At 47.5% G+C, this 20,573-nt stretch overlaps 1 protein-coding gene across 5 annotated transcripts in view; it reads right to left on the reverse strand.

The window, feature by feature from the left end:
- kalrna (kalirin RhoGEF kinase a) overlaps positions 1 to 20,573 on the reverse strand; it is a 72,280-nt gene that overhangs the window by 21,128 nt on the left and 30,579 nt on the right. For all 5 annotated transcript variants that reach the window (XM_029835261.1, XM_029835269.1, XM_029835272.1 and 2 more), the window contains exons 14-40: positions 19,116 to 19,238; positions 16,889 to 17,080; positions 16,612 to 16,781; positions 16,231 to 16,405; positions 15,902 to 16,154; positions 15,646 to 15,812; positions 14,637 to 14,756; positions 14,386 to 14,454; positions 14,160 to 14,309; positions 13,939 to 14,088; positions 13,669 to 13,783; positions 13,339 to 13,454; positions 13,075 to 13,197; positions 12,660 to 12,842; positions 12,452 to 12,573; positions 12,294 to 12,360; positions 12,117 to 12,226; positions 11,962 to 12,031; positions 11,791 to 11,880; positions 11,431 to 11,523; positions 11,243 to 11,354; positions 10,858 to 11,048; positions 10,567 to 10,668; positions 10,331 to 10,479; positions 9,972 to 10,074; positions 3,107 to 3,185; positions 2,856 to 3,023 (exon numbers count right to left, since the gene is read on the reverse strand). In XM_029835261.1, the coding sequence (XP_029691121.1) occupies positions 2,856 to 3,023; positions 3,107 to 3,185; positions 9,972 to 10,074; positions 10,331 to 10,479; positions 10,567 to 10,668; positions 10,858 to 11,048; positions 11,243 to 11,354; positions 11,431 to 11,523; positions 11,791 to 11,880; positions 11,962 to 12,031; positions 12,117 to 12,226; positions 12,294 to 12,360; positions 12,452 to 12,573; positions 12,660 to 12,842; positions 13,075 to 13,197; positions 13,339 to 13,454; positions 13,669 to 13,783; positions 13,939 to 14,088; positions 14,160 to 14,309; positions 14,386 to 14,454; positions 14,637 to 14,756; positions 15,646 to 15,812; positions 15,902 to 16,154; positions 16,231 to 16,405; positions 16,612 to 16,781; positions 16,889 to 17,080; positions 19,116 to 19,238 (3,562 nt within the window). The remainder of the gene's footprint in view (positions 1 to 2,855; positions 3,024 to 3,106; positions 3,186 to 9,971; positions 10,075 to 10,330; positions 10,480 to 10,566; positions 10,669 to 10,857; positions 11,049 to 11,242; positions 11,355 to 11,430; positions 11,524 to 11,790; positions 11,881 to 11,961; positions 12,032 to 12,116; positions 12,227 to 12,293; positions 12,361 to 12,451; positions 12,574 to 12,659; positions 12,843 to 13,074; positions 13,198 to 13,338; positions 13,455 to 13,668; positions 13,784 to 13,938; positions 14,089 to 14,159; positions 14,310 to 14,385; positions 14,455 to 14,636; positions 14,757 to 15,645; positions 15,813 to 15,901; positions 16,155 to 16,230; positions 16,406 to 16,611; positions 16,782 to 16,888; positions 17,081 to 19,115; positions 19,239 to 20,573) is intronic.

Below are 20,573 nucleotides of genomic sequence, written 5' to 3' on the forward strand. Positions count from 1 at the left end.
CGAGTTTTAAGGGGCAGTAAACACATATGGAACTGCTTAATTGGTGATTAAATCAGGATTAGTATTAAACCACCAGACAGTCGTTCCTGTGATCCACGCTGACATAAAAACACTGCTGTAGTGTGTGATTGAAGAAAAGGTATCGTTTTAGTGCTTTCCATTAAAAACTTGTATCTAATTAGCAGAACCACGAGGTTGTTCTGGACAGGTTCATCCTTATAGAGACTTTTTGAAGCACAAAAACAGGTTCAAACATCTCCACTGCTGGTGGTGGGCTGCAATGGGCAGATTAGCCCCACCTGCCCCTGTTACTGGGGGGTCAAAGTGCAAGTTCAGCTCAGCAGGTGGCCTCAGACCAAGATGCAGGTATCAGAATGAGACGGTGTGAATAGTTTTGGCCTCCTGGACAGAGTCTAACTGAACGCAAAGGCTCAAAAAAGCATGAACACAAACTGTGCTATAACAACCAATACAACTTTTGTAGAGCGCAGTAATGTGGCTGTGCACAGAAACATCTAAAAGTGCACAACAAACAGTAGATAATGGATCCAGTGTGCCACCATGTGTCCCATCTGCTCAGCTGACACGAGAACCTTCCACAACACGCAGAACTAATCACACGCCCCCTCCCAAACAGCCCGCTGGAGTGAATAAAAGTGTTTGCCAAAGACATCTGTAAGCAGACTGACTGAATCTGATGCTGAATTCCAGCTGTAACCTTAATATTGCCAGAAGATGGCAAAGAGGATGCCGCCATGGTAACATTGGAACTGTTGACTTACATTCAGGCCATTTTGCTCCATTCTTATACTGTGCATTATTCACCACCCCGCTGAGCACAGACCTCAGTCGGCGCCGATGCTTCCTATTTAGGTGTGTGTGCTGGATGCTGCAGCAGCAGGTAAGACATCAGCACATGCACTTAGCCTAGATAAAGTGCTGTCCAGCAGTTGGGTTTCTCTGCAGTGTCCCACTTTAAGTCCAGTCTGCATTTATTCATCCTATAGGAGTTAAGCTACACGAGCTGGTATCATGTTATGTGCATGCAGCATCACGCAAAACAGTGATCTGAAAACAGTGGACTTCTCAAAATGGGTTTTAAACCCAAATGAAGCAATTTCCAATTAGAAATGTATTATTAATGATTAGGAGCATTTTGGGGCGGATGTTTACAGATCCTGCAGAGTAAATCACTCATATGGGTTCTGAAAGATTGAGCCGAGACACCTCAATGTTGTGTACAGCTGCAACAGGGACGGTCATGAAGACAGACGGACAGTCACACAGGCGACACCGGAACCGTAAGTGTACTAATGTGCATTATTGACAAAAAAGCTCTAAGCTCTAATTTATCTAAACAGCTCGGCTGGAATTTGTGCAAGAGGTTCTCACAAGAGAGAACCGCTGTTTGTTGCTTTACTGTCTTCATAAATGTTCAGATGAGACAAGGAGGCTCACTATAGAAACATCACAAGACCCACACGTGCACACACGCGGGCATGGTGACGGGGCATAAGACGTCTAGCTTGAAAGGCACAAGTTAGCACTAGCTCTTCATAGTTGGAGTTTTGAATGTTACATTGATATGACCCTCTAGTGTCCTGTGTTATATTCTCCTTATTCTGACAATCAAAGAATTAGAATTTAAAGTTACGCAAAAGCAAATATGGACAAATAAGTCAAATCTATTCCCATTTTGCGGCTCCTGCAGTTGCCCATTTACATTTTACAGATACACAAAAAGACCATTTCATCAAACACAGCGTGGCAGCAGCAGAACATCAGCTGATCTGTGTGTGTCCGTGTGCGCGCGTGTGTGTGTGTGTGACATGCACGAACAAAGAATCTCTCCCACAGATCAAACCCCATCATGTTTATAACCCAAGCAAGACATAAGTGCGCAGGCTTGTAGGAGGAAGTTTATGGCCACTGCTCAAAGTCTGGTATTTAGAGCACACAGATAAGAAAGAAAGGATGTGTGTGTGTGCTTCTTCTGTCCCATAATACACTGAGAAACACACTTTCTGATCACCATCATATATGTAACATGTGTGTGGGGATGTTCAAATGACTATGACATGGGCAGTCACAATAAAAATAGGATATTTCCTGTTTGGAGAAGGCGCAGGTCTGATTGCAGTGTCTCCATTTGTCCAGTAGAGGTCAGTATCGCGTTTCCTGCTTTTCCCTCTGCAGGATAATGATTAAACGAACTTCCTCAGAGAATATCTGACAACATTATGCATTGAATTAAGTCGATTTTAGGGTGGAGTATTTTTTAAACGGACTGCAAATAATAAATCAGAACTATAAATCAAACAAACAAACAAAATACATTTAAAGAGCTCAAGTTATGACATGGTGACAGTCATTAGCTAGTAATTTAACCATTACCGGCATGATTTAACCATGATCTGTCTCCTGTCTGAGCACTTATACAGAGCTCATAGATTAAATCCTCTATCGACTCTTTCAGACTTCAAGTCTGCTAAATGTCAGTCTGCTCATTTTATAAATCATCATTATCTCTGTCCTCTGGCTGTGTTCTTTCCTGTCTTGTGTCTTCAGTTGTGTAACGTCTCCTCAAGAAACAAACACTTGATCGCACACATTAGTTGTGAGCGCCTTTAATATTTTAGCCAAAAGCTGGTTTCTGCCTACTAATGCTCTCTGGGGACTCGAGTATTTATTCTCCTCAGATTTTCTGTATGAAGTGTTGCCTTGTGAAAGCAGGGATTGAGAGATGAACTCCAATATTGGACTGGAATTTAACAAATAAAAAAAGTTCCTGACGCTACTTCATGCAAAAAGAATGAATCCTGAATTAATCTGGACTTCAGTTTTGTCCTTCTTACCTTTCCCGGAGCTGAAGAAGCAGTCCATCTCCACGCTGGAGCGAGAGTGGGACACACAGAGCACCGAGCTGGGAACTAGTCCTTCCTGCGGCGGGCTACGCTCTGTGGTTCGGACCAGACACCAACCGGGGCGCTCGCTCGGCCGTTCCAACAGTTCGACCGTCTGGCCTGTGGGAGAGAGCAGTGTACCGTTCAGGCATCAGTTTGCTTGATAACGTCTTCATTAAAAAGAGAACACTTTTTCCCCTCACCGGTGCAGACAGACAGCTCTGTGCTGCATCCTGCTGTAAAGTCATGGAGGGCAACTGTCAGCTCACATCCCCCAGAGAGCTGCAAAGACAGAGACATCATGTGAATTTTCCATTAATATATTAATGAGAACACCTTCAGGAGTTTTCAAGGCAAAAACACACATTAAACCTCATTATGGCTCTATTTAATCAACTCCAGGATGACACTTTAAGCATTATTATGACTGTTTTAATCTTTTCCCAGCATCTGGCTTTGAAAACATTCTTTATTTTTATATCTTTTAGTATTTGATTAAAAAAATAGATCCCACGATTCACCTGAGCTACCAACTGCACCGTCAGCAAACGCAGAGGGCTTTCATCACTGAGTAAACTTTGCTTTTCGGATCTGAAGGCGAGAAAGTGCTTTCGGGTGGTGTAAATGTTCTACGGGCTGGGGGAACAGGATGAACCAGAACCATGTGGACATGGTTTCACAACAAACAGACGCAGCAAACGCGAAGGGGGGGAAAGAAAGTTGTAGGAGAAAGTCTCAGAACAGAGCAGGGCTGCTCCTGCACACCCGTAAAATTAAACTGAAGCGTTGTTTTCGAAGTGGAAATGATTGAAATCTGCTGAGACACCACAGGGACACAAACAAAAGAGCTGTAATTACATTCGTCAGCCTTATATAATCCGCACACCAAGCCTTCCAAACTCACATCCAATTAGTGCAAACCTAAAGTGGACATGCGCGCCGGCCAACACAGTTCATATATCATTTATTTGGAAACAGTAAACACCCAAACACGGCCGTCCATCAGGGGGTGTCGAGAGTAGACGCCGCGTTGCGTAATCCTCCGAGAAGATCTGTAGGTTGTCCTATAGTGTTTGGCTTCGTGCGCTGCGTGACGTCATTATTCCGAGCAGTCGTTTTAAGCATGTCGGTTAATGATTATGGGCGTCGCGCCGCCACGTTTTAGTCAGCTTTCGCAGCATCACGTGCACGTTTTTTTAGGACTAAACCCTGTTTGTGGAGAGCAAACGGACACCTGCTCACAATGGTCGCATCATTAATGCTGTAGAAAACTACGGGTCGACTCCCCCGTAACTTGTTTGTCATTGTCTTTGGAAATGTCACGGTGTGTTAACGTGTGTGTACAGTATGTGTGCGAGTGCGTGCGTGCGTGTGTCTGTCTGTCGGCCAGGCCAATGATCTCCTAGCAACACACAACCCCGTTTCTATAGAAATTCAGGTGAGTTTATACAAGACAGATGGCCAGACAAACGCACACGCACGCACACACACACGTAATAAACAGCCATGTACAGGTGTGGATCAGACGTCTCCTTATTTATTTTATTTTGATCTGCTCGGGCAGACTACGGCGACGTAGCAGCAGTTAAACCCCGTCGCCTCACCGAGGGAACCTTCCGTCTTCTGCATCTTAATCTTTGTGCCAGACTGACTAACGGGAGAGACCCCGCTGGCTCTTGGGGTGTCAGACTCCAAATGCAATTCTGATCTGTGATTTTAACACACTTTGATTTAACTGGCCCACATTTCTTCACACATGCGGTTGGAAATGTGGAGCTCAGCCCTCAGAAGCGAAGTGTTGCCCACAGAGCAGCTCGCACAACTGCTGGCTTGTTAACTTGCCACATGAGATATTAATTTATTGCCATTTATTGCAATTGGATTCACACTGGAGCTCGTCTGTTGGCAACGCCATGAAACAGCCCGATGACATCATCTGGCAACGGCCTCCCGCACCGTCTTGAGACAGAACCGCTCTGATCTGGATCTCCACCTTCACTGTCACACATTATGGGAGTCACGCGCACGGCCGCCCACGTGCTCTCCTGATGAAACCTCTAATCAGGCTGAATGAGCACCTCCGAGGCCAAACTGTAGAGGAAGGAGACGTTCTAAAGGGTTTTACTGCTGCTTCCCAACAAACACTGCCCAGATCTGGATCACAGGGAAATGATTCCACAGGAAAACCCGCCATCATTTTCAGTAACACTCGGACTCTGCGTGCGTGGGTGTGTGTGAAGGTGTGTCTTGTGCTCCGTCATATGACCTATTTTTTTGCACACCAGCTTGTGATGGTCATATGTTGGAGCAGGGGAGGATCGCCTTGAGCAATAAAAGAAATATACGCCTCCTCAATCATCAGCAGCTGAACCACGGCGTCCTCCAAGCTGGCCCAGGACATTTAGGACATTCAGGACATTCAGGACTCGTCAGCAAACCGCAGACATTTCCAGGGTATTTTTCTTTCAGGGCAAAGTTGTGTGTCAGTATCGATCCTAATACGGATTCCCGGATGATTCTCCGAGGTTTTGTGATCGGCTTCAACTCCTGGATGTGACGTCATGCACGCGGCAGGAAGGGAAGGAAACATTAGTTTGGTGATCCCTGGTGAACCGGGGGGGATTTGTTACGGCTGCATCGGTGTCAGTCACCAGCGTGGCAACCACAGGACCCAGTTAAAGACACCAATGAGGCTTTTAATTAAAAACAAGGGCTGCATATTCGCACCAAAGCCGCTGCAGCTGTAGGACAAGACTTCCTCAGGAGCATTTCTCCACAGAGCTTCCCTAGCAACATGTCTCTGGTTCACTGCATCCTTCTAGACTAAGACCACATCCAGTCAAACCAGTTTAGAATAACAAATGGAGATGAATAAAGTAACCAGAGTAAAAAACCTCCATCGAGTCTGAGGCTCAGTCCACTGCTGCTCGCTGTGATGCAACAAGAGATCAACTTTGAGACAAGATCCGAAACGAAAAGGACCGTAAAATAATTCATTTAATGCTAAAAGCAAAATCCTTCTTTTATTCAACATGGAATGGCTGCAAAGCATTTCTCTATTTTCAGTCTTCAACAACAGAGAAACTCCCGACACTGGGAAAATGACAGGGTGGGACTCCAAATCCTGGACGAAATACAGCTCATTTCACAATCCTACAGTTTCTGTGAGTCTTTGCAGTTAAAAAGGATTATAGTCAGTTAATCCAGAACCTCCCAGATAATCTGGAATAGACCAAGTCCATTCATGTCTGCACGCTCCCATTTCATTTATCCAGTCAGAGGCAGCTAATGGTCTGCTTCCTGTCTGTCCGCATCACACGTACCCGCCCCGTTTAACCATTAACCACCCACTCACTCACTCACCCACTCACACACCCACACACGCACGCACACACACACACACACACACACACACACACACACACACACACACACACACTCACCCGTGGCCAAACTGTCCAGCACACTAAGTGAATGTCAACAACACGTATGATCCGGATTAGCATCTGAATCACTGGTCAAGCCGAAAGATGTCGAGAATGAACGGAAAAGCAGTCAAAACTCTTCATACGCGCGCGTCTTCAGTGATGCAACCACATCTTGATTTCACACACCTTTGGACAATGATCAAAGCTTCAGCCAAGTGAAAAATCTCCCGGCGGCTCCCGTCAAAACAGGAGTGTGCAGGGAGAATTAAAAACAGAGGTTTGGAGAGACCGGTGCCGTTAGGGAGGATTTAAATACGATAATTCTACATGCAGTTTTGGTCTGTGGCAGCAGCAGCAATAATAATAATAATAACAGAACAAATCATATCCTATAACAAAAGTAGCTTAAAAGCAGCTTTTCCAAAAGCCAGAAACTGATAACAAAAGGTCGTTCTGGTATAAAGTTGCTTCTATTTCCATTTTATTTTACTTTTGGTTGTATTGCAGCATAAGTGGATTAAAAACATTCCTGAGATGAGAAGAGGCGGCGTGTGTGTCGTGGTGGCCCAGCTACAGGTGGAGTGTGTAGCCCAGCAGATGGTACTCACTCTGCTGCTCTCTTTGAACAGTTTAAAACTCATCCACTTTGGCATGTCGACCTCTGCTCTTCTGTCTCTCTCTGTCGCTCCCTCCGTCTCCGGCAACCCGCTCGCTTGTGTCTCTGACACACACACAAACACGCCCTCACGCTGTCCCTCTCACCCTCCGCTTCACTCTCTCTCTCTCTCTCTGAACAAACAGCTTTTTGATGGGAGCAAGACTATACTTGCTGTGTCTGTGTGTGTGTGTGTGTGTGTGAGTGTGTGTGTGTGTGTGTGTGTGTTAGGGATGGCCACTTAAATGGATAGCTAACTATTCAAAAATTCTCCAATGTTCCCAAAAAAAAGAAAAACACGTGTTTAACGATCCTCCCAGGCCGTCATCAATAAAATTAGGTGTCAATCTAAAACATATTCCCTCTGAACCTTCATAGTGGCAGCAATGATCTAAAAAAACAGGGGGTTTTATGCATGTGTATAATTTCAGTAGATCTAAGAAAATGCACTTTTGCCACCAACACTGGATTTAAACATTTATTTTAATCTTCTACATACCGGAATGTTTGAGTTTCCAAAAAGCCTTGCAGCCAGAACTAAAATTCCTCTGTCCTCGACGTCCTCTCATCAGGCAATCACACACACACTCACTCACTCACACACACACACACACACACACACACACACACACAAGCTGGCATAAATGTGAAAAACAAGGCTGCACTTCCCTCTCGATGCTCCTGCAGAACACTGCGCTGTGTGTCCGAGCGTGAGGGACACAAGTCCTCTCTACGACTTCTGAACCTGACCCTGAATGCATCTGATTCCGAGGACACACAAGTGTGGTGTGAGCGGCGGATGTCAGGACGGGGGTGACGATCACAGCCGCTCCTACAGCCCTTCAGCTGGGGTGATGTGACTGTACACACCAGGAGTCAGACCTGTACAGACACTGTGTACAGGTCTGATTCCTGGTGACAGAAGTTGCGTCACTGACGCTGAGATGATTCTCTGGCAGGACAATTAGGGACAATGAGGAAGACCAATTAATCCAAAGGAAAGAGCCTCTAAAGTGCCCATGTGACCTACAGCGTTGGGGCGTGTGTGGTGCCAAACAGCCAACCACAGGAACGACGCTTTAAATAACAGACTGAACCGCTGCTGACTCACGGTGCCAAAAATAATAAAATAAATAAGTAGCAGAACATGTCGCATCCTGGCCGTCACTGCACCAACAACTCTGAATAATTGTCCCAGAGCCGCCTTTGAAAACCATAAAACCGGGGGGGGGGATCTTGCCTTTGTAGATAAATGTAAACCTGGCCCGTCTTCAGGGGCCACAGACGGTTGTGCAAGTTACATAAGTGCTGCTGTTTTTGTGGTGTCTGCAAACCAACGCTCTATATTTTGCCTAAAACCGCTACTCTGAGGTCGCAAAGTTCAGATTCAACAACACTGCAAATGCTACAATAACGCCAAAGGGGGGGGGTGGGGGGTGGGGGGGGGGGTGTCGTGTAAATCCAAAACCACCAGAGAGGCGTCCCACCCTGTCTACACACAGAGTACAGTAGATCCACCAGACACAGGCGGGCACTGGAACATCTGACTAAGCCACTTCTGGGCAGCCATCATAGCGACCAGTGGGGGAGATGGAGAGTGACAGAAACAAGGGGGGTATTTGGGGGGGAATCTTGTGGCAGAGGGTCATTTTAAAGACTCGGTGCGAGGCTGCCGGAGACACTATGGACCTTCAGCACGCCTCGCGGGCTCAGTGGGCCAGAATATGACATATGATACCAATAAAAGGGGGGGTGGAGCCAAAATTTAACAGCCCAGCATGAAAGATTCTGCAGCCAGTTGCAGCGAGGCAGAAGACAGCGAAAAGTGCTGCATCAGCAGATTTAATAAGGAGCAATCCAAGACAGAAACAAAACAGAACTCCTCTCCTTTTTTTTCTCTATTTGATGCTTTCAGGACAGCAGAACCCCCCCCCTCAAAAAAAAAGTCCCACCAAAAATAGCCAAAGCCAGAATTTTCTAAATCCGAGCAACAACAAACAGGAGCGGAACAACAGTACGCCCACACTCGGCACAGGCTGGGAAAATTCATCACCGTGTTTACGTTGGAGACGAAGAGGTGGGAAAACAGGAAAACGTAAATAACATTTAAGGCCGTTAGAGCTGCGTGAATATGCATCCACGCTAACGCGCACTGCAACACATTTAGAATATACATCAGTTATCAGGCCGAGAAACTCGACACACAACTGGATCATTCCCGATCGAGTCAAACAGGAGCCTGTGTGTGTGTGTGTGTGTGTGTGTTGGTGACATTTAGAACCGGGTAGTGTGTAGGCGTGGGGTTGCACGGTGAAAAGGCCATGCTGTGTAACCCTACAGTGGGAGGCCATGACTGACATCTGCTTGGGTCCTACATAGGCGTGTGTGTGCGTGTGTGTGCGTGTGTGTGCGTGTGTGTGCGCGTGTGTGCGTGTGTGGCAAATGGAGGCAGCACCTGCCAACAACCAGTTTGATTTAAACCAGCTAATAAAATGTAGACTCAGACCAGCCAAACCTTTAGCCCCTTAAAGCCGAACACTCCTCGCTCATATGCATCCTATTTCATAAAAAAAAAATGTCATTTTATATCCCAAAACTTATATAATGATGTATATAATAATGGGCGAAACGTTTCATGTCTGAAATCGTGAGCTGAGCTCCGCTGAAGGTTAAAAACAGGCTTACTTGGATGCGAGGGGCTGCCCGGTGCGCCTCGTTTGCACACAACCTGAAGAGGCCTTTCATCACTAACTCCTTCTCTGTTGGTGAGGTCACATTGTGGACGACACCTCCCCTCACACACGCTTCAAGACACCATCATTCTGACCTGAAGCTTCCACAAAAACACACCAGACCCCAGCCCGGGTCTGGCTGCAACTGTGGCCTCGCGCGGCCCCTGCTAGCACTCATAGTAAGTGCGTGGGAAACCCCGTAGGGCTGGGACAGCTGTGCGCCGTCAGCTCGTCACGGATCCGCGTCTTCTACCTTGTCGCTGTCCACGGTGTTCTGGGACGTCCTGGAGGCGATGGAGATGGTGTCTGGTTGGCTGCTGCCGTCGCCCTGGCTGTCTCCGTCTTCGCCTCCCTCCCTGAGAAAAGGCACAATATTAGTTTTTTGTTGGGACCACGTGTGAGGCCTGATCACTCTCGCTTCACCTCGAACACTCTGATTAACAACTCACTTTTCAGTCACTAATGACAATCATTTGATGTGTCTGTGACATCGTGGTTGACTCAAAAGTATGCGACTGATATTTGACTGATATTAATGCTGAATGAAGCTCAGCATTTGATGTAAGCAGGAACCGAGCTGAAGAGCTTCGTTAATATTCCGCTGTCGCTCACCTCTTGGCGTTGTTCCTGGGTTTGGCCAGCGCTGGTGTTTTCGGCAGATGAAGAGGCTCCTTCAGCGCCCCCTTCAGGTGGGTCATCCTCTCCTGGATCACCTCCCGGATGTTTTTGATCCACTCCTGCTTCGCTTCCATACTGGTGGCCTGGAGGGAAAATGATTAAACAACCATCAGATGGACGGCAAATAAACACAACAGAAGCGACAACTTTTATATCAGTTTAAAAAGTACCTTTAGGACAGTTTTATTGTCTGAGGACGGGGTTCTTCCTGCCCACAGAGCAAACTTACAGGGATCGCCCTCGATGTGCTCGGTCACTCCCAGCTCCGAGGTCTGCGAGATGTCAAGAGAACAGGATAAATGTAACAGTGACATGTGTGGAAAACACAGCTGCCTTATGTGCAAACACACAGAGGATTAAAAGATAAAACACCAGCCATCAGTCGGCCGGTGACCTGAAGCAACGCACCTGCTGCACTTTAGCATAAACATGATGAAAATAGCACGGAATAGAACACCCACCAGTAGTCTGTTCTTGTATTGGTACTTGGTTCTGCCGGCTGAGTCCTTTATCTCTTTGCTAAAGACCAGTGAGAACTCAAAGAGGAAGAGGTGTCGATCTCTTCCCTTCCTGATCAGCGAGCGAGGATCCCAAACCTGGAAACTGTCCTGCAGGATGAGCTCGCCCTGCACTTCCAGGTTCTCCTCGAACCCTGAGGGAAGGGAGGAGAAGCGAAAAAAAAAAAGAAAGATGCGACGTCAGTACAAGGCTAACTCACGCTCGTCAGGACAAAACGGGTCAAACACAAATAAATGGTTATTTTTGGGCTAGTTTCAAATGGCATTTTAAGAAAAGAAAAACAAATCTAAGAAACGGTTCAGATCAGAACTGTCCACACTCATTTACCCTCCAACATGGCCAAATGCATGGCATCATTAGCTCTCTTCGGAACACCGAGCATCACCTCCAGGCCATCTTTAATCTCCCCTTTACCCTCCTCACAGCAAGACAGTAGTTCCTGTGGGAGAACAAGAAAATGTAATTGCATGTGAAGAGAACACAGAAAATGGTTGGGCTTATCTGTTAGCGTCCACCTTAAGCAGTAGTTGGTATTTGGTAATCCTCTGGACTGGTTTGATGAGGTAGGATGAGATGGAGTTAGCCAAACCACGTCGCTGCTGGATGTCCTGTTTTAAAACACGCCGATGAAATTAAAGCAAAAACCCAACCACAAGAAAAACGATGCAAATTTTCAAAAAGTTTTCAAAAGTTCTGCTCATAGGCGCATTTCAGGCGTTGAAATGGTACCACCTAGTGGCAAGCATCGGAATTACACGTTGCCATTTTTTTAACCAAATTGTTTCATTGAATAATTAACAATTACGGTAATTAAAGAGTTTTTGACCCCTGATTCGTGCATCACGATGATCAGACACATGCTTTGCTCCACTTACATCAAAGAAGGTGCCAGCCTGCTCCAGTATGAGCTGACTGGAGTCTGGTTTATTCTTACAGTAATCTACATAGATGTGGAATTTATCAGCCTGGGGAAAAAAAGTAGAAGGGTAAGTATTCACCACCATCAAAATCTAAAGAAGTATCCAGAATTAAATGCTAACGCTCACCCAGGTGACGAAGCAGTGACCCACGTCCTCTGGTAGCTGCTCATAGTTGATGAGCTCCTTCAAGAAAATACTGCAAAGATGTAAACATGGAAGACAAGACATGACGTACTGTGTACTTGGGCAGCAGTACGAGGAGAATTTAAAGTGTCTCTCACTTGTTATGAAAGTCATAAATGTCCTGCATGTTGCCAAAGATGATATGCTCCTTGTTGGCGATGCCTGGAGGAATCTCCTCCACGCCATTGGTCATCTCCCACAGGTAGGTCTGACAGACAGGCACATTCAGGCATTCTTGTATTTTACTCGGAGCTTTTCAAAGGGTTCATTCTCACCTCCAGACACTCCTGGAGGTCTCTGACGTAGGTCTTCTCTGTCTGCAGCAGCTCGGCCATGATGAACCTGCGCCAGGACAACGGTTGTGATTAAACACCACAGAGCTGGACCAAAGAAGAAGATCAATCAGAGGCTGCCGTCAGATTCATCATCTCACTCCTTCTTCCGTGCAGACTTCCTCTTTTCCTCATTGACTTCATGGTTGGGATCCCGAAGTTTTACTGCTTGGTCGTCTGTCAGGCTGGCGGGAATAATGTCCAGCTCCAGATCTTTGGTGTCCTGCAGAGCAAATTAAAAATTAAATCAAATCAAGCGTGTTCCATCATCTACATAACCGTATTTATGTTGGAAATGCGTGTTTTCACCTCAGAGCTGACGCCCAGGCTCCTCTCCAGGCTCTCCTGGTATTTAGCCATGCGCAGCGAGAAGTCCCGGTACCGGCGGTCCACCGTGCTCACCCAGCGCTTCAGCTCAGTCACGTGCGCGTGGCCTTTCTCCACCAAGTTGTCCGCCAGCTGGATCAGCAGCTTCACTTTGTCCTTGGTTTGCTGTTAAAACAACAATCGCTACAGTTGACCTGGACCAGCCGCTGACGCGTGCGGTGTCCTCATCACAAACTTGGTTTTGGGTTGGAAATTGAAACGAAATGTAGAAATCAGTTGAATTAGTGGACTCCATTTGCTTATTTTCAATTTGTTTTCACTGTGTTTTAAACAGTCGTTTGGAATTTAATTTTAAAATCTGACCGGATTCCAAGGCAGCTGCGTGACTATCTGTTACCTTCGCAGACAGTCTGAAGTGATGGTAGTCACTGAGGAGCTGCTGCGTCTCCTCGCTGCTGTCGCCAGGCGACGTGTGTGTCGCCAGGTAAACTTCACCTGTCTCCTGGATCCAGTCCAGGGCCTGTATACATACACACACACACACACACACACACACACACGCACAAGAGGTCTCATGAGTGCTGCGCAAGGGCTCTAATTTAGAACACAATTTAATCCCGCCTCTTCCCATTAGGGAATATTAATGTTGAAACCCATTAACCTGTTTTGCGCTGCGTTCAAAGACCACGAACTGCTGACACTGGTCCAGCCTCCTTTTCTTTAAGGTCCAGAAGTGGAGGACTCTGTTCTCTCTTTGCAGTAGTTCATTCAGAATGGCTACACACACACACACACACACACGCACAGGGAGACCTGTTTAATCGTTTGATCACTATAAAGCACAACCGGTCTCATTTATCACCTGGGGCAAATCTGTCCGTGTCACCACGATATTAGAGGCGTAGTAAAAAGGCAGCATATCTTTCTATGCTGCAAAGACTCAGCAGACGAGAGCTTCAGTTCTTTCTGTCCTGGTATCAGCAGAACTGACCTTTAACTTGTTGTTCTGGGCCTCTGGCATGACTGGTGGCGCCAGGCATGCCCACGTTGTTCCTGTGGATGTACTTGAGAAACACCTCGGCGTTCCTGCGGGCCAGCGTGCACGCCTGGAGCACGAGGAGATGATGCTTATGAGAGTGCCACAACAAACCAGGACTCCGAGTTGTTTAATCGTGCAGCATAAATCTCATGAAAAGCTTTGAATGCCTCATATTTCTGCCCTGAGATCTGTTTGAACGACAGTCAAATGTGGGTAAAGGACCTTGAGGAAGGCTTCTTTCTGCTCCAGGTGTTTACTGATCAGAGGTAGAAGGTGGTCGCTGTCGGATGACGTTCCCAGTTTGTCGTGGCTCCCGCACCAGTCTTCATCGCGGCGATACTCCTGCTCCAGGCTCTCCAACACGCTGCACACCTGGAGAGCGACGACAGTCACGTTAACGGGGGTCGGAGCCACCTCCCGCTCAGAGTCCTTCCAGTGCCAACCTGCTCCGATGTCTTGTAGAAGGCCACGGAGGCGTTGACCAGCTTCAGGCGGTCCTCCATCTTCAGCATCAGCTGCTGCCAGTGAACGGCCACCTTCTCCGCGCAGTTGCGTATCGCCTCTGGATCGTAGTGTCCTGCCTGCAACATCATCTGGAGCAGGAGATGGAAGCCGGGTCAGACGGCGGCGACGGCGGACGTGTTATTATGATAAACATCCTACAGTTACCTCTGCCTTCTGCTGGACCTGCAGAGCGCTCTGATGAGTCTTCTGCAGGGAGTTAGCATGAAAGAGAGACTGCAGGAGAAAGAACACGCAGCACGTCTCATTAGTTTCACCACGTTCAGCTCACTGGTTCATCCACAGACTTCTGTCATCTGATGGAGGACGCACGTCCAAACGAACGCACGCTGATATAAACGCCATGCTGAGCTACAGCGGACCGCAGCGATGCTACGCCTGTGTCAGGGGGCACGTACCTCAATGGCCATCTGGAACTGCTCGTGCTCCCTCTGCAGCTGCTCCGCTTCAGACAGCGAGCTGGCGTTCACCATGCTGGCATTCAACATGGACTCGCCGTTTCGGATCCAACCCAGCACCTAAAGGGAGACACAGCGACAGGACGTCAGTCAAAGCCACCGAGCGAGCACGCGTGCATTCTTTACATTCAGGTTGAGCGACACAGGGTGTGAAATGTGGCCAAAGGCAACACTAGGGGGCAGTATAGACAGACAAAACAGGCCAGAGGAGCAAGAAGACGCAAAATAAGTGGGAAATGTGCAGGATCTCTATCTAAGCTTCACCTCTGCCGTGTCTTTTAATAAGGCACTCACTGTATATTATTTATACATATTAATCTACAATCAATATGGTGTTGTCTCACTCCAATCAGCTGCATCTCACCACATGAGTCCAGGAAGAGGGTTGAGCAGGTACGTTTGTGTGTGCAATGTATTTGCTGTTGTCATAAACCTCATTAATTATTCAGCTGCATCCCCGGGACGCAGCAGCTCTACACTTCCGTTTGTTCGCAGCATGTTCATATTCTCTTTCCTTCGTGTAAGCTGGAGGTTAAAGAGATTGATGGAGTCTCATTAGCGTCACTTCTCCAGTATGGCAGAGCTGCTCCAACCTGATTCCCACTCTGTTTTCCTTAGGTTGTGATAATTAAATCCATTTAGGCAATCAAAGAAACATACCAATTCCTTTTAGGGTATTAGTCCCATCTGGTGCAGGAACAGAACAACAAACACTGTTGTGTTCCACGATCTGATGTAAGTGGAGGAATTGAGGATCTCCTGTGTGTGTGTGTGTGTGTGTGTGTGTGTGGTAGCATCTGGAAACGGATTCTGTTGTCACAGTGATTTCTGTTTGTGTTAGCTGTGAAGAGTTTTCTAAGTGCTGCATTTTTTTGCTGATCGCAGAAGCGTGCAAGCGCGGGCGGCTGGGCCACTCCGACTGGACGGTTCCGCGTCAGCGTCCATTTACCTGCTTGACCTCGGCCTGTAGGTGGCGCAGCTGCAGGGTCTGTTCCAGGCGCGTGTGCGTGTGCTGTGCGTTCAGATCCACCTCCTGTTGCTTCTCGTGGAGGAACTCCAGCAGCTCCTGGACCTGAGAGGCCAGGTCCATGTCTTTTTCTCCCGTCAGCTCGATCCCTGCACACACGCCAGCCATTTTAGAACCAACAACAGCTGTTTCTTCCCTCTGTTGTACTGAAACGAAGGGCCTCTCTTGATCTCTTTACCTGAAGCCTGGACCTCCATGATGTACTGGTGCAGGTCCTGACCCTGCTGCATCACTTCGTAGGTCATGTTGTTCATGGCTGCCTTGCGCTCTGCGTGTCTCTTAAGCCGCTGCTCCGCTAGGCTGATGTCCTCCGCGCTGCCAGATGAGGCGCTGCTCCCGCCGCTGCTGCTGCCGCTGATGCTGCCCGAGCGACCGACGTCGCTCAGCTGGCGAGACAGATCTTCCTTCCAGGCGTCTAATTCAGCCGTGACCTGCGGCGGCGGCCAAGGGGAGCAAATGTGAAGCCCTGAACACCTTCTGAGACCAGACAAATGTGGCCTCTCTCACCTCTATCGTGTATTGCTCGAATATGCGCAGCTGGAGAAAGATGTCCAGCTTGATTTTGCGTTCGTGGAACAGTTCCTCCATCTGGCCCTGGGCCTCGTCCAGCTGCTGTAGCACCCCCTGGATGTGGGCAATAGAACTGCAGTGGGGCGTCTTGTTGGTCGACATGGCTGCATCTCTGCAGAAATCAAATTAAATGGAATGTTTGGGATCTTAACCTGAAATTGACTTTTTAATGAGGTGGATAAGTTTTACCCAAGCAGCTGCATCAACTCCATCCCTCTCTAATAATCCTATGAATATTAATATCATCACCCAGGCCCGCATGAATGTTTTATCTTCCCAAAACGCCGCCACGAATGCTAAGGTGAATTTCACGCTCACCTGAGCTGTTGTATCAGCTCCTCTCCCTCTTTAATGACATTCAGGGTCGCCTCCAGCGTGGCGGTCTGCTGCTGCTGAAACTGCTGAATCAGACTCTGAACCGAGTCCACCGAGTCGCAGCTCACGTCGTCCAGCAGCTGTTTCTGCAGCTCCTCCATCCATGACCACAGCTGGACACACCGAGAAAGTGTTGATTTAAAAGGGTGCTTGTTTTAAAGGCGCTGGCTGATGAACCGCACTGTCAGAGGGCGCCCTCGTGCGTCTGTGCGCCTCTCACCTCTTTGGTGTGAGTGTGGAAGGAGACGGACATGTCCAGCAGTAACTTCCTGTGTTCCACTCTGCGGACAAAGTCCTGGATGCGAACTTCCAGGTGTCTGGCTGCCTTGTAGATCTCCTCAGGGTCGCACTCTCCGGTCTGAGCCAGCTGCTCCGCTGCCTCCAGCAGCTTGTCTGCATTGGTGTATGTGTTCTGCAAGAGAAACACACACACAGACAAACACCAGACACTGTTTAAAGGCACGAGTAAACATCGATTCGGTCGTGCGCATTCTGCACGTATCACAACAAGATTGCTCCTCAGTCAAGAATGAGCTTCAATGCTAAAATGGCCTGAAGTTTCAGCCATTTAAAAGCAAATCATTTTCCTTTTTCGCTGTTGTGCCTATTTCTAAGTGTTGTTTCAAGCATACCTGTACACCTCACACACACACACACACACACACACACACAGCTGTAAGATGTTCTATTCATTTTAGCTTCTGTAAAGCACCAGCAAGACTTCCACCTCTATCTCCTAAACCTCTCCGCCCATTCAAGCTCTCCACATTCATCAGGAGGAGATAATGGATTAATACTGGCCTATTTTTGGTAAGTATGAGGGATTACCACTAGAATATTTAACTTCAGGAAGTGCGTTACATCGGAGATGAGGGCTAAGGGTGTTGTGCTTGACTGAGGGAAGAAAAGTTGGATTATACAAGAATATGAATTTAAGGTATTTGGATATTTGTTAAGCGGAATTAGGCAGAAGATTAAGAATATATTCAACATGAGATTATTACTCTTCACTGTACATCTGCTTTGGTTCAGGAGAGGATTATAGAAAAGAGATGACAGGCCAGCAGAATCCTCCCTGCCATGAGAGGAAAGCGGCACGAAGGGGATCTTATTGAGCATGAATCAACAAAAAATTGATTGTTGCCTTTTTTCTGACAAACATTTTAATGCTTAAAATACTCTATGGTGTAAATACAGTGTTTGGTTGTTTTATGCAACCCTCAAACGTGTTCAGTATATGAAGATTTAGTATCAGTAAAGAGTTAATGAAGGGAAAAAAGGGATCTTGTGACCCATATGACACCGGTCCAAAGTGTCTTAGGTTAATCCTTATCCAGAGTGTAAACATCACATTACAATATCGCACACTCATTATGGGATTTACAGTCACTCGGCCAGAGGGTTCACACTCCTCTGCAACCTCACTGGTTTGGGAATTCCATCGCTCGGTGAAAATCGGCTGTTTGGGAGCAGAAATCCTGTCGTCTGAGCGACGCATTTAAATAAACACGCAGAGGGCCGCACATTCATCACGGCAAATTCCCAAGCCTTTCAAACGGCATTTCATGGCTGGACACTGTTTTGTCTGCTGCTGCTTTAGCTTTTAATGAAGGACTTGCAAAGCAGTTTGCATGTGTGCTGGCGAAAAATACCTCAGTGTTAAAAGAAAACAAAAATCCCTGATAAATCACTTTCTGCTTTCAGGGCTTCATAAACCTCACATATTTGAAGCATTTGCCTTTTTCAAGCCAAAAACATGAGCAAATGAGGCTGTGGGAAGGAGGAAGAAGGCAAAAAGAGATAAAATTGGGCTTGTAGTTGTTTTCAGGAACTCAGTAAAGGTATTTGGGCCCGTCTCCTTCTCCGTCCAAGCACCGTTTCAGTAGTTTTGTGGCATCGAATTCGAGATTTCAGAGCTTTTGAAAAGTGAGGAGCGGACAAAGGCAGCAACGCACGGCTTGTTGACGTTTAAACAAATACAGGCAGACAATCTGACAGGCTCAATAAGCAGGAATTATCCACTTAAAAGGCCTTCAAAGCTCTAACTGAATCCAAAGAAACAGATTTGCAAACAAACCACTTCCCCTGCAGCGCTGACTCGGCACTCCCGTCCCAGCCTTGCTCGGCTTTTTCAAACTGGTCCCAGTGTGCCGCGGGTTTGTTCCCTACGTGATATTGGAGGAATTCCTCAAATCCAGGAGCAGGATTCTGCAGATCCCTCAGGAAAGGCTCGTGGCCATATATGGCTGGGTGGGAGCGCGTCTGCGAGCTTCCTGCCATCACCAGACACGCTGGTTTTTGGAAATTTGGTATTAATCAGGGCAGATTGGTTGCAGATGTCTGCGAGGCAAACGCGCCTCGACGCCACTTGCACCGTGGCGAGCATCATGTGAGGACGCCCTGCTCGCTCCAGAGGAAGGGGGCGGGAGAAGCGCGGGCGCACTCACCTGAGCCACATCTTCAAAGTCGTCGTGTCTTTTCTGGAGGGCCCGGGCTCTGTGGAGGGATTTCCCCACGCCGGTGTGCTTGCTGAGGAACGCTTCGCCGTGGTTCTCGATCCAGTCTATCACCTGCGTGGAACAAAACAGGCTGGTCACCAAAACGGGCTCTGAGGCCGACGCAGCGTCTTTGTTTTACAGGTCAGCGTTCCAAAACATCTCAGGGCTCATGAATTAGGAACGGAGGGGATGAAACCCGCATGATCTGTGTGGGAAATTTAGGTCAACGCTGACACGTTGTGCAGAAGACAAGAGAACCAGAGCCAGAACAACCAGGGGCCTTTTAGGTGGATTCAACAATAAACAGGATTAGGGATCATTAATGTGACCTGTGCTTGAGCTTCACTGAGGAGCCACCTGTGGCCCCTGCATGTGCAAGACCTGAACAGCGCATGACCTTTGACCTTTTCTTTATACTCACATACATTTTCACACATACGGATCTGACATGAACAACTTCATTTTTTAGAGACTACCAACTCCTGCTGCTGAAACCCAACAGCAAAATTGGAATAAAATGAATGAAATCAACATAAAATAAAGTGGATACACGTGACTGTATTAAATCAGACCTCAAACATTACAATTAAGCTTCCGATTTCAACGCGTCTTTTAAAAAAGATCCAACCAGCACATTAAAGCGTCGTCTGAAGCTGAAAGTTTCTGGATCTTGCAGAGAGAAGCCTGTCTGGATGGAACTCATGACATCACCGCGGCGCAGTCGGTCCAGCTGGAGCCGCCGAGAGATCGGACGGAGGTCACGACACGGACAACTCCAGCTGGATGCGCAGCTCCAAGAGCCAAACAAAACCATACAGTGCACATGTTCTCTGTCAGAGTGGCTGAAGCTCTCTTCCTCTCCGGAGGAACATATATCCCGTTACCTAACAACAGCGGGTGAAACAGCCTCGTTTTGAATGATTTATATACCATTGGTATAAGGTTGGATTCACACTTGCTCTGTTTCCCCGCCACCTCCGTGTGCGCCTGTCAGCTGTTCTGTGTCGCCACGTGTGCCGCGCTGCTGTCTGGGGCCTCATAGAAAATGATGCATGGAGATTAGAACTTGGCGAAGCTCGGCCTTTACCAGATTTATATCCTCGTGATACAATGGCTTATTACCTCACTATTTTCTCCCTCTCTGTCTCTTTGTCTCTCTCACACTCTCTTGGCTCGCGTAAAGGCGCACAAACTGGGCCATTCTTTACGGGTTCTGCAGTCCATCTTGATGTTGTGCTTCTCTCTGTCAGGGGTCCCGTTTGGAAATACGGCGCACACGTTGGTCGGCCGCCACAATAAAAGCACTGAAAAAATGCTTTTTTTTTTAAAGATTTCCACAAGAAAACATCCGCACGGTGACCTCCATCTGGTTTGACTCGAGTCCGTTCAATGAATATAAGGCAGGAC

Source organism: Takifugu rubripes, chromosome 1, assembly GCF_901000725.2.
Source record: "Takifugu rubripes chromosome 1, fTakRub1.2, whole genome shotgun sequence".
Taxonomy (NCBI): Eukaryota; Metazoa; Chordata; class Actinopteri; order Tetraodontiformes; family Tetraodontidae; genus Takifugu; species Takifugu rubripes.